At 41.3% G+C, this 14,338-nt stretch overlaps 1 protein-coding gene across 1 annotated transcript in view; it reads left to right on the top strand.

Annotated features, from left to right (window-relative positions):
- Positions 1–374: 374 nt before the first annotated feature.
- Positions 375–14,338, top strand: part of LOC121281533 (carboxypeptidase M-like) — a 36,618-nt gene continuing 22,654 nt past the window's right edge. Inside the window, exons 1-6 of the mRNA XM_041194481.1 lie at positions 375–464; positions 649–862; positions 1,298–1,395; positions 4,300–4,472; positions 4,871–5,055; positions 12,706–12,714. Of these exons, the coding sequence (XP_041050415.1) occupies positions 375–464; positions 649–862; positions 1,298–1,395; positions 4,300–4,472; positions 4,871–5,055; positions 12,706–12,714 (769 nt within the window). The remainder of the gene's footprint in view (positions 465–648; positions 863–1,297; positions 1,396–4,299; positions 4,473–4,870; positions 5,056–12,705; positions 12,715–14,338) is intronic.

The following is a 14,338-nucleotide window of genomic DNA, read 5'->3' as shown; positions in this document are numbered from 1 at the left end:
ATGGGCAAATCGGCCAGGCGGCCTTTGGATTTTTTAGGAAACCTCATCCACAGGTGGGATGAGGTTTCTGACAGGAATTTAAAAAAAATGTTTTGACATAATTTTTACTATGTTTCTGCTCACCTGAGTGATTCCTATGTGGGGACATTTTTTTTCATGTTTTCAAAATCTTCAATAATGATTTTAAATTTCTGCAGCTCCCTGCCTTCAGGGAGCTTTCAGTGCATGCTCCGCCCCGCGCACGCACAGACTTTTGGGCTCACCCTCCTCCCACCCCCACCCCGGCAATGCTGAGCTTCTCCGCACATCTTTCACGCTGGCCGGCTGGCCGGCTGTTAATTGGCCAGCCAGTGTGAAATCATGGTCGGGGGACGATGGTGGGTGCCGGGCCATTTCCAGGCCGCTCCCAGGCCTGCCCACCGTACCCGCCCAATGACCCGAAAATCCTGCCCTCATCAAAACGGGTACAACTATTTGTTTCCATTAATGCTGATGAGGATAGTGTGGCAATTCAGATATGTGTAGTGACCATTTAAATTATAGACAGCCTGATTCGCAGAACTTCCGAAAGGTATTTTAGGAAGCAGCCAAAAAAGCATGAAGTGAGAAAATAATTTTGAAATGGAAACTTTCCCTCGTATCTTACAGGCTGGCTTTCCTTTTGGCCCTGCATTTATGACAGTTAGACCAGGAGCACACTGGATGTACGCAGTGTGTTTTATTTTATTTATGCTCCATCAATACCCTTATGCTTTGGACTTTAAGTACCATCACATGACTTCTCTCGAGGCTTATCTTCAGGATGTGCAAACGAATTATTCATCTATTACCCATGTCTACAGCATTGGAGAGTCAGTGGAAGGTTAAGTATTTGTAAACAATAGCAAGATGTATAAATGTTCTTTTTTAAATGTGTACAGTATTATACCGTGTGACTGGGGTTTGAACGTGCAATCCTAGAGACTAATAGGTCCTGATATCTTCCACTTGCCATGGTGCCAATTGATAAGTGGAAAATGGGCTTTCAATACATTATTTACAGATGCAAGCCAATGATGAGTCATACATTAAGTAGCTCCAGATTTTTACTATAGATAAAATATGCAGTCACAAGTCATATTGTACTAATTTAGTAGGCTATACTTAATTCAAAGGGTAAGATGTAATTTTGGATTCAAATTATAGTTATAATTCACTCAAACATTACAGTTTACAATATCATTCAAAGTTCTCTGATCAAATAACTGCTTTATAATCACTCCACTTTTACTTGTCTGTATAACTTACTGCACATTAGGACGGGAACTTTGGGCTATTGCAATTGGAGAAACCCCAATGGAACATCGCATTGGCATTCCTGAGGTTAAATACATTGGAAATATCCATGGAAATGAGGTAAACCATAATTCATAGTGAATGGGAGGGTACGTTAACTCATGATTGATGTGCTAAGGTGTTAGACTAAAAATAAGGGAATTGGGAATTATATTATTATTTTAAGGTAAGGATATTACTAAGTATAAGAAGTCATACCTGCTGTTTCATTTTTTAAAGTAAAAGTTCCTCTGTATTGCAGCAGATCTGTCCAAATAATAGAAATTTCTGAATTTTATCGTTTTTATGGTAGGACCTCCTTGAGGTCAATTTTCACTGTCTTCACCTAGTGTTACAAAGTGGCAAGGGCCTCAAACCTGGCTTGCTAGCATTACAATTCTGTTAACAATGGCAATGCAGCTCCCTCCATATTGAAAGGGGTCTACCACCAGGTGTCCAAAACTTGTTTCATATGATGTGCTCCTTTTAATATGGAAATCGAGGTCCTATAATGTAATAGAACACTGATTATCATTTTACATCAGAACTGACCATTCCTTCGTGCAGTGGTATCGAAAAGGTCTAACCAAATATAAGTGTTGAATCATTTTTGTGGAGGAGCAGACCCCACAATAATGAACGGGGCAGATGCCACCCTGGGACCCCCAATCTCTGCAGTCATGACTGATCACCCCCCCGCCCCCCCCACCAACCCCCCAATCTCTCCGCCATCTCCGGAATCCCCCCATCCCCTGTCCCACGGAAATGCAGAGTGTTTCTTAAACGGAATGTTTTGATGTCCAAAGGAACCTGGGTGTCCTTGTTCATGAGTCATGGAAAGCTAGCATGCTGGTGCAGCGAGCAATTAGGAAGGGAACTGGTGTGTTGGCCTTCATTGCAAGGGGATTTGAGTACAGGAGTAAAGATATCTTGCTGCAATTGTATGGAGCCTTGGTGAGATGGCACCCGGAGTATTGTATACAGTTTTAGTCTCCTTATCTAAGGAAGATTATACTTGCCATAGAGGAGTGCCTGATTCCTGTGATGGTGGGATTGTTCTCTGAGGAGAGATTGAGGAGATTGGGCTTGTATTCTCTGGACTTCAGAAGAATGAGGGGTGATCTCATTGAAACGTACAAAATTCTTACCGGGCTTGACAGGGTAGATGCAGGAAGGATGTTTCCCCTGGTTGGCGGGTCTAGAACCAGGGGCCACAGTCTCAGAATAAGAGGCCATTTAGGACTGAGATGAGGAAGAATTCCTTCACTGAGGGTGGTGAATCTTGAGTTTCCTACCCCAGAAGACTGTGGTAGCTCAGTCATTAAGTATTCACAACTGATGTTGATAGATTTCTAGATATTAAAGATACCAAGGGATATATGGATAGCGCGGGAAAGTGACATTGAGGTGGAAGATCAGCCACAATCTAGTTGAATGGCAGAGCAGGGTCAAGGATCCGAATGGCCTACCCCTAGTTCCTATGTTCCCCGACCCTTGGAACTTACTTTGCTCATAGCTGCTCTGGCCCAATTTTAAGGCTTCAGTCCATCGAGATGCAGCTCACAGCCCTGCAGCTCACCTGCCAAATTTAATCGATGCTGGAGCCTCAAAATCACAGTATTCTTCCCCATGCAGCTTGATCAGGCAGCCTTCTCCAGAGAAACTGGGGATGGGCAACAAATGCTGACCTTGCCAGCGACACCCACATCACATGAAAGAAAAATTTTTAAAAATGTAGATCAGGGCACTCTGCCAGTCCATCACCCAAAAATCAAAATCAAACTCCTTTATGGTTAAAGCAAAGTTATGCTCTCCCCTCCACCCTTTTCCTCACTCTCACAAGATAAAAGGCCTCACATTATCCGCACTCAAGGGTCATACATCTTATGTAGTAGGTGAGAGTATATTGGCTTATAATACTGATCACTTGATCAAGTATCGTATTGACTTGATGTATTGTGTTACTGTCGAGACCAGTTGAATGAAACTCTGACTCCGAGAAAATTTACTTGTAGGATTGTCTCTCTCCATTTTCATTGCACCATCCTGGTGCTCAAATTCTCCCTTGGCTTCTTGGATTATACTATGAGAACAGGATCGCAGAACTTAACTTGCATTCACCTAAGATAGGGAGGTGTGCTAATTAAAGCGTTTAAAATAATAATTAGATTCAATATTGAGGACGGAGAGGAACTATGTCATCTTGTGGAGAACCTCAAACAAGGAGACACAATGAGATTGTGCCGGCTCTGTCCCTCAACTCCATTTAGCCGTCTTTGCTCCATAACCTTCAATATCCTTACCTCATCAAAATCTGTCAGTCCCAGTCTTGAAAATTTCAGTTGACCCAACATCTACAGCCTTTTTTGGAGAGGGAGTTCCAGATTTTCAGTACGCTTTGTGTGGAAAAAGTGCATCACTCCTTTAAATGGAATGGCCGTAATGTTAGGATAAAGCCTCTTTGTTCTGGATTTACCTACCAGTAGAAATAGTTTCACTGTACCTACCCTATTGCTCCCCTATCATTTTAGATCACCTTATCACCTTTGAACTCAAGGAGAAATATCCAAGTTTATGGAACTTGTTCTTATAATATAACCCCATTGACTCCAGTATAATTTGGCTTGGTAGCAAAGCTCATTCATATTCGGTGAAATTCACAGATTCTGCTCTGATCTTGCAAAGTTATCAGAAATTTCCAAAACCCTAGTGATCCCTAGGTTGCAGATTGTTTTTATACTTGGACATGCAGCCAAGTTATACTTTTTGTACCTTCAATTTCCCGTACAATGTGGCAAACTCACTGTGAGAACAAATTCCAGTGACAAATGTATAAAAACTGAGGAGATAAGGTTTGGCAGCCACCTTACTGAAGCCAATGAAATGAGCAAGTTGCCTTCATTGAAACAGTGTGCCAAATTTGGAAAGCTGGGATAGAGGAGGATTATTGGCTTTTTCTATTGCTTGATGCTGTGATTTGTGCAGCCTGTAGGCAGGGAGATTCTGCTGCATTTAATCGATTACCTGGTTACAAGTTATGGACACGACAAGAACATCACCAGATTGATTGGTAGCGTGAGAATTCATATTCTGCCCTCGATGAATCCTGATGGGTTTGAAAAATCGATTGTTGGAAAGTGCACAGGCACCCGTGGACGGTAAAGCTTTATTTACAGTTCCAGGATATATATTTCTTCATCCTTTTCTCTCCCTTGTGACTATATGGCATAGATTTTCAAACTGGAGTCCTGTTAACTCCAGGCTGTCAAATGAGCAACAAGGTCATTAGCTATCTGGCCATATGTCAATATGTTTTTGATATTTTTTCCCGAATTTTTGGTTCGGCTGCACCTAATTTACACCATACTAATTTAAAAGATTCTCTGTAATGATATCATGGTTTTCTTTTGATCAGCTTACATGAAGTGTCCCTTTAAGAAACTTTCTTCCAAAGGACTCATGTTAGATTAAGAATAGATACAGATTTTATGAAATCCTGTTGATCACCACAAGGAAGTACTTTTACAACCTCCTTATACTTTATATATGTTTACAGATACAACAGTAATCAAATAGATTTAAACAGAAATTTTCCTGATCCTTTTGGAAAAACAGCGTCATCTCTTGAGCCAGAAACTGAGGCAGTGATACGGTGGATTCATAGTGAACCGTTTGTGTTGTCTGCTAGTATTCATGGAGGAGCCATTGTGGCTGCTTATCCATATGACAATAACAACCTAGGTGAGATTTTCACATTAGGATTCTAGATAGTTTGAATTGGATTAAAATTAGTCCCTGTCCCCCTGTACACACTTTGTAGTTTGCACTGGTCTCAGATTCATGACTTGATTTGCATGTAAGGCCTTGACTAGTGGTGCTTTTTAGTCTTAATTGGCTTGTGGAAATCATTGAGATTGATGGCTGTGTTGAAAGCACCTGATCTCAATGAACACTACCAATCTTGGGGGTGACCATTGTGTGAAGCTTCTAAATTTCTACTTGACTACAAGTTATTATACCCTACCTTTTAAATGGTGAAAGGTGCCCATAATTACTCTGTTCAACTTGGTGAGATTTTATGACTTTAAAAGGGCTTAAATTTTTCAAATGTTGATCCAAACAATGTAATTTGAATTTTTTCTTTAACCACTCTGTCAATGAGTGTGCGACATAGACCAAGGATTTGTATTTGCCACCAGCAATTCAGTTGGTGATGTTCTCAAATAATGGGAAACAAATGATTAAAGTTCATAGGGAGCTTTCTTCACCAAAAGCGACTGCCATGACTTATTTTGTTTTGAGAGTTCCATGTCATTCTAGTCACAAATACATTAGTTGCAAGTATTGCAATGACATAATTTTGATGCAATTTTCACCATCGTACCATACGTTCACAAACAATTGAGCTAATGACAAGTACTTAATCATGAAAATGCCAAAGAAGAGCAGAACTTAAAGCTCCATGTGGACATCTAAAAACATATTTAGTGAGCAAAAGCAGCTGTGTCGTCCAGATGTTTTAAAAGATTTTCACATCCCAGCAGATGAAGTATTTCGGGTGGAGTCACTGTTGTACTGAAGGCAAATACAGCCACCAATTTATGCACAACAAATTCCAACAAAGAACAATAAGAAAAATGGCCAGTTAATTTATTTTGGTGCTGTCAATTAAGGATAAATATTGGCCAATCTAATAAGAGAACTACCCTGTTCTTCTTCAAATCGTACTGGTTGTGATTTTTTTCTCTTTTTTATTCATTCATGGGTTTTGGGTGTAGCTGGCTAGGCCAACATTTATTGCGCATCCCTAATTGCCCCTGAGAAGATGGGTGGGTAATTAGGGAGAAGGTAGGAGAGCAATTACATCGACCTGAGAGGGCAGAAATTCCATTCAGCATCCCACCTGAAATGACAGCAGACCTTACTTTTACTCTGTGTAAGTGGATGGGTTTTGAATGAGTTAAAATTGGGCTGGCATCTCTGACAATGTTGCACTTCCTTAGTAATGCACTGAAGTGGTAGTCTAAATTAAATCCTGTACTGAAGTCAAGTCTAAATTGGGTCTTGAACCCATGCTCTTCTGACTCAGAGATATGAGTGCTACTATTGAGCCAAGGTTGACACTACAGAATAGTTCATCTGCAGCTGCTAAAAAAGCATTGACTCGGTAAAAATTTCTTTCAATGTTAGCTACAAGATAAATCCTGACAAAATTATTTAAACCCATTTATTTATTTTTGTGGCATTTTTAGGGTACAGGGTGAAGCAGACCATAATTTATAAACCATTGCAGTTTACAACACAAAAGGAGGCCACTGTATTTGTCGTGACTCTTTGCTAACCTCACTACTTAATGCTTTCCATGTAGCACCCTCAGCTTCAAACATCCATCCAATTTGACCTTAAAAGATGCTAAGGTCTCTCACTCAACTTTTCCCCATGGCAAAGCATTCCTGGTCAATGGTAGCCAAAACATAAGGAAAGGGATCCCAGTGAACCTTTGCATTCAACATAATATTTTGGATGAATGGTAAACTATATTTCCAGCCTTTGTGGGAGCAGGAAGCCTTTGAATATCTGCAGTTCCCTAAAGCCCATGAATACAGAAATCACCCCTTCTGTTGTAAGCAGATTAAGTGACTCAGTCATACTACACAGAAGGAACCATTTGGCCATTTGTGCCTGTGGCTGCTATTTGAAAGAGCTACCATTAGTCCCTCTCCCTTGCAGAGCCAATCGTTGTGTAGCTGGCAGAACCTCAACCCAATTAAAAATCTTGCAGTGAAACTGATTACAATGAAAATATTCTACTCCTTCTTGTTGACTTTGAACAAAAGGTGTTTCAGGTAACAACAAACTACAAAATTGCATCCGCTGTATTTCTTGAAGCCAACATGGCTTCTATAGGAAAGGAAGACATTTTAGTGGAATTTCCACATTTTAGTTATGACTTTTTCTGTCAAATACAAGCTGGCAAAGACAGACAATTGATGAACCCTTCAGTGGATGTAATTTTGAATACTTAACAAACTTAGCAATGTAAGTTCTAAATAATGGTTCTTATTTTTTAGTGATGAACAACAGACAAGATATTGTAGCCAAAGCCCCAGAAATTTGACCTGATGTGTGATTAATGTTGAATGGATTCATTTTCACTTTGGGTGCAGGCAAAGAAATGCAGGTTGCCAAATCAGCCACCTGGTGTCCACTCTGCCCCCCATCCACAATATGCTAGTCACTGCCTACAAGGTAGGTTTAAGCCCAGTATGACACTGTAGGTTGTGGGTGAGACAATAACAATAGTATTCAAATGTCGCTACTTCATTGCTGCATGCAAGGCTGTCCTAGAAGCTTACTTAAAGAGTTTGAATTTTAAAGCAAAATCAAACAGTTTTTGCATCTGAAATGAGTTAACCATGAGCAGTTATGAGAACCATGGGATGGTATGAGGGCACTTTCGGTGACCTAATACTTCCTGCGGGTGAGGGAACAGATCTAAATACTAGTCCACAGCCCAAAGTCCTTTGGCAAAGCTGAAGACTTTGACGTGAGCATTTGAAAAGGAGCCTGTCAATTTGTCTGATGTTGAAGCTGTGCATATCTTGGCAGAGAGAAGACCGCAGACGGTGAGAAATCACCATGGGATACCCAGCAGAATGGCAGTAGAAGAATCCAGAAATAACAACCTTCTGTACTTTGAAGGAAAAGCTGACGGTGCAAAGAGACAACTGTAATGGTTTGTGGATGAGCTGATCAGCAGCCTGAATGAAAGGCTTGAATGTGTCAATTCTGGAGAGTTTGGGTGATTTTGAATTCCTATTGGAAAGACATCATGCGTGCTGCTTCACATGGAAGCCGACACCCTTGTGATCCGCACAGCAGAATGGTCCAAAATAAAAGTCTTTTTTGTTCCTGGCATATTTTCTAATGTTCTCTGTATAGCTGGACTGCTTGAGGCTTTGTATGACATGGAGCTGGCAGCCTCTGAAATCCCTATTTGAGGTGACAAAGTGTGTTGGAAAAATATATCCTCATGTTAACAAACTAGCAAGAGACAAGAGCAAATGAGCACCAGGGCCAACAGTTAAAACAGCAGTGTCACTTCACAGGAGAGAATCTGAACTCTGACATTCTAGTCACAAGAGGAGACTGAAGGGAGATTTAACTGAGGTGTATAAAATTATAAGGGGCCTAAATGGAGTGGAGAGTGGAGACCTATTTTCTTTAAGCAGAGAGCTTATTAGCCTGGTGGGGGGGGGTGGGGGGGGGGGGGTGCGCATAGATTTAAAATAATTGGTATAATTAGAGGGAAATTGTGCAATTTTCTTTCACCTAAAGGGTGCTGTAGGTCTGGAAATCACTCCCTGAAAGGGAGAGGTACAGGTAGAAACTCTCATTGCATTTAAAAAATTCTTGGACATACTCTTGAGTTGCCATAACCTACAGGACCAAAAGCTGGAAGCTTGGATTAGGCTGGATAGCTATTTTTTTGGTCGGCATGGACACAGTGGGACAAATGGCCTCCTTCTGTGCTGTAAATTATTCTATGGGGAGAATTTTCTCTCCGTCGGGGGGATTGGGAGGGAGTGGGCGCGCAGCTGATTGCCGCCCGCGATTGGCAGCGCGCCGCCATTTTACGTGGGTGGGCCAATTAAGACCCGCCCAGCGTGACGTGCACCCAGAAGCGCTGTGCACTCCCTGTGCGGGCGGGGGGAGTAAGCTGAGTCGGGGCCTGCACTCGTTCATGCATGCGTGCGAAAGAGTGCAGAAATCTCCCAGAGGGCACAGAGCTGCCTCAGGGAGATTAGTTTGATTTTTTTAAATTTTAATAAAAAGAAAAACAAATTTTAAGACATGTTCCCACAGGCTGGGACATGTCAATGAACTTTAATAAAAACTTTCATTCGATTTATAAACACTTCATGAAACCTCATCCCGCTTGCCCGTGGATGAGGTTCCATGATAAATGCGAAGGCCGCCTAGACTCTTCGCCTGCCTGCCAACCTTAAGGTGGGACGGGCAGCCCTGTTAATGGGTTCGATTGGTATTTAACTGGCCTCAATAGGCCTTTGACAGTTCGGCAGGCGCGCAGCTGACTCTGGTGTGCACCCGTCAAACTGAGGATCAGAATGACCACTTGTCGTGATGTCGGGACGCACGGCTGATGTCACCGCGCGTCATTTTATGTATTGGCAAGTGGGACCTGCCCCCCTCACGCCGACCCCCCCCCCCCCCCCCCCCCCCCCAAAAGAAGATTCTGGCCTATGTTTCTATATAAGATGACTAAAAGTAAGAAAGCAGAATCCAGCCATCAATAGGTGCTAATTTGTGGGTGCCTATGGGGTTCAGGACTGTGGTGCTTGCACAACTTGATACTAAACGTCCAAACCTGTTGGTGGTGACCCTAAATTAGAATAGTATCGACCCTAAATTAGAATAGTATCATAGGCCTGAATCTTCTGGTCGGCGTGTGGGGGTGGGCCCCACTCGCTAACACGTTAAATGATGCACGGTGACGTCAGGCGTGCATCCCGATGTCATCACGCGTCATTCCAATCTTCAGTTCGACGGGTGCGCACCAGAGTCAGCTGCGCGCCTGCCGAACTGTCAAAGGCCTATTGAGGCCAGTTAAATACCAATGGAACTCATTAACAGGACTGCCCGTCCCACCTTAAGGTTGGTGGGCAGGCGAAGAGCCCAGGCGGCCTTCGCATTTATCATGAAACCTTATCCACGGGCGGGCGGGATTAGGTTTCATGAAGGTTTTATAACTTTAATAAGAATTTTTAATAAAATTTACAGACATGTCCCAGCTCATGTGACACTGTCACATGAGGGGACATGTCCAAATAATTTTTTAAAATTTTTTTTTAGGTTTTCACAATGAAATTAAACTCCCTGAGGCAGCTCTGTGCACGCACTTGCGAATTAGTGCAGGCCCCAGCTCTCCCCCCCAACCCCCCCACAGGGAGCACTGAATGCTTCCTGGTACGCATCACACTGGGCGGGCCTTAATTGGCCTGTCTCCTTAAAATGGCGGTGTGCAGCCAATCACGGGCAGCGATTGGCTGCGCGTCTGCTCCCGACCCCGTTCAGCCCACACAATGGGGAGAAAATTCTCTCCAAAGAATGAATAGTGCATCATACTTGTGTCAACTCTTTAGTAGAGATATCCAATTAGTCCCACTCCCCTGCCCATTCCCTATACTCCTGTAAATGTTTTCCTTTCAGTATTTATCCAATTCCCTTAATGAGAATTGTTAGCAATTCTCTTTCCATCACCTTTAATGTTGCTCAGGTTGTTTCTTTTACAAATAAATAAACTATTTCTTTTCCCATTTAACATACGAATTAGGAGCAGGTGTAGGCCACTCAGCTCTTCAAGCCTACGCTGCCATTCAATAAGATCATGGCTGATTTGATTGTAACCTCCTGTCTACCCCCAATAACCTTTCATCCCCTTGTTAGTCAAGAATCTATCTGGCTCTGCCTTAAAAATATTCAAGGGCTTGGCCTAAATAGCCAAGTGGTTATGGTACTGGGTTTGTAAACCCAAGATCATGAGTTCAAATCTCACAATGGCAAAACTATCAAGAGTTCAAATCTCACAAAGGCAAACTATGAAACTTCATCTGAAAAAAAAGATGGAAATGTGTTTATACTCAAAAGAGTTAAAAATATTCAAAGGTCCTGCTTCCACTGCCATTTGAGGAAGAAAGTTCCAATGACTCATGATCCTCTGAGAGAAAAAAATTCTCCTCATCTCTGTCAAATGAGCGACCCTTTAATTTTAAATCATGACCCCTAGTTCTAGATTCTCCCACAAGAGGAAACATTCTCTTCACATTCACCCCGTCAAGACCCCTCAGGATCTTAAGGGTTTTGATCAAGTAACCTCTTACTCTTTTAAACTTCAGTGGATACAACCCTACCTGTCCAACCTTTCCTCATAAGACAACCTGCCCATTCCTGGGATTAGCCTAGTAAATCTTCTCTAAAATGTTTCTAACATATTTACATCTTTCCTTAAATAAGGAGACCAATATGTATACAGTACTCCAGATGTAGTCTCACCAGTGCCCTGTACAACTGAAGCATAACCTCGCTACTTTTGTATTTAGTTCCCCTCACAATATACAATAACATTCTATTAGCTTTCCTAATTACTTGCTGTGACTGCATACTAACCTTTTATGATTCATGCACTAGGACACCTAGATTCCTCTGAATCTCAGAGCTCTACAATCTCTCACCATTCAGATAATATGCTTCTTTTTTATTTTTCCTGCCAAAACGTACAAATTCACATCTTCCCACATTATATTCCATTTGCCAGATCTTTGCCCACTTTGAGTGGGCAAACTATGTCACTTTGGAGCCTTTTTACGTCCTCTTCACAACTTACTTTCCTACCTACCTTTGACATGAGGATTACCACCCCAGAGTGGTTCCCTCATGATGCTGGTAGAGTTTTTATCCCAAAGATGTACCATGGCATTCCTCATAGGGAGTCTCAGTCTGGAACATGAGAATTTAACTGCCAGTCAGCCCTGGATCTTTAAGGCACTTTTTTAATTAGGCAAATCCATGTAATGAGAGGACTTATAAATTGCTTATATCAATCTGGGGAAAGCTGTGGCTGCTTATAAATTTTAGCTTCCACGTCAATGACTGGAATATTGGAACAGAATTAAGGCCATTCAGCCCCTTGGATCTGTTCCACCATTCAATTAGACTTTTGGTGATCATCATCTCAACTCCATTTACCAACCTTAGCTCAATAGCTCAAATTGCAACAACTCCTTAGTTTGCACAAATGATCCCACACAAGTGCACACTGATCACTTACGTAAAGTTTAATTTTTTTTAAAGTATTAATTCCCTAAATTTGTAGCCACAACATGAAGAAAGAGAGAATGATATCCACCGTACTTCCCATCTATATGAACCAACAGCCAGTCCAATGTAGCATAGGCAGTTACATCAGCCACTTACTGACTGTTCCTCATATACTTACCATGGAACAGCTACATGTCTAGTTGGGAAGGTCATGGGTTCAAGCTCCACTCCGAAGTTTGTAATCCAGACTGACTTCAGAGTGGTATAGAGAAAGTGCTGCACTCCTGAAGGCATCATTTTTTTTTTGGATCAAACACTATACTTAGATCCTGCCGGCTATCTCAGGCAGATGTAAAAAAAATCCCAGGAAGGATGGGGAGTTCTCTTGGTCAATGTTTATTCCTTAATCCCAATACAACTAAAACAGATTATCTGATCATTCATCTCATTATTTGTGAGGCATTGCTACTCTCAAATTGACTGCTGCATCAGGATTAATTACTAGAGTAACTGCGTTTCAAGGGTACTTCATTAGCTGTGAAACATTTTGAGTGACCCTGAGTTCTTCCTTTCCTGTTATGGGAACCTACAGTGGAATGTTGGCAAGCTTCTTAATTCTCGCAAAAGGAAATCACATTTGAATCGGATCTGAACTTCAACCAGCGTTCACACTGTGATGATCCTGTTAGAGACCATTAACATTTAAAGAGAAATCTGAACACCTTGTGATTAACTGATGGAGCTAGGCCACAAGATTTCATATTTTTATACAAAAACAAACTTTATTGTATATAAAAAGAATTAAGCAAAGCAAGAACTATGAACTTAATACTTTAGTTTATAACTACTTATGCTATGTACTCAGTTCCACTTTTTAATTATCCCCAAGGGTTCCTTATACATTACTAGAATCTTGAAGGTTCATTCACTTTTCCTGAGACCAGCCCAAAAGTATGCAACAGCCAACCAAAAATAACTTTGATTTTTCCTCAGTGTTCCAGCTTTTTCCGAGATATGACATTTCACAGGAATCCTTCTGTTAGCTTTTGGCCAAGTGATCCTCCCAAATTCTCTTCAAAAACCTTAGGACTGTGAGCTTCTCAGCTCAAACTTAGGCTTCACAGCATTTGTGCTTAGGGTTTTAATTATCAGAAAACCCTGGTTCCTAAAGCCCTCCATGCTCCCACAGCCTCTGTATAGTAACTGGTCCCAAAGCTGATTCCCAGCTTCTGGCAGATGTTTTCTCTCTGCCTGTTCCAAGCTGACTGCTTCCAAGCTAACTGCATATTGCCTTCTAACACAAGGCTCTATGAGGATCACTATAGATCTCTTCTAACTTGGAGCTAGGTAGATCTTCCGGTTTTTCCCCCTCACAAAATCCAAACTGAGCTTAAGCCCCACTCATGTGTTGTATGATAAAATTAGTATTTTCATTGTTTAAAATGCAGGCCTGACTAACTATCATCTCCCGTTGCCTCTCTCAATCCATTAAGATGCAGTCTACACAAAAACAAAACTGCAACTGCCTGCTTTCTGAGCAAACACCCAGATAATTGAAAAAAGAACCCTCTACCTCCACAACCCATCCATATGATGATGTGGCATGCTTTGCAATGGTATCAAACAGAATTGCAAACCAATTATTTTACCTTTGACACAACTCTTTGATCTTATAACCCATATGAATATTTTTTATTTCTGATGGAGTTTTATGACCTCTTGCCCTAATTGATGTTTTTTAGCCTTTTCTATGGAGATAATGATAGACATTCTGGCTCTACCAAGAGATCCAGAAATGGGTTATCCATTGTTCATACTTCTATCTCTGACCTTGAAGATAAACATAGGTTCACTTTTAACCGTAATTAACTTCAAACTTGTTTGAATTGTGTTTACTTCAGTGTTGTTTTTCAATTTCTCAATCAGATACCCCAATTTATCTACAGTTAAAACTTTAATTCCTAAAACTATGTTATATTCTAAAACATGTGAATTATGAAGTAGATATTCACAACAACACACTTACATTTTCCATAGGCTTCACTTAATAGTGATCAGGAACTGGAACCCCAGCAGATTTTTATCTAGCTCTCATTAGAGAGCAATTAGTGATTATAATGCTCTAGCTGCTGCCTGATTGATATGAGCTTACTCAGCAAAAACTAGAGCTGAGACATTCTGCGTC

This window comes from Carcharodon carcharias, chromosome 8 (genome assembly GCF_017639515.1).
Source record: "Carcharodon carcharias isolate sCarCar2 chromosome 8, sCarCar2.pri, whole genome shotgun sequence".
NCBI classification, from domain to species: Eukaryota; Metazoa; Chordata; class Chondrichthyes; order Lamniformes; family Lamnidae; genus Carcharodon; species Carcharodon carcharias.
This window is presented reverse-complemented; position numbering and strand designations above follow the sequence as displayed.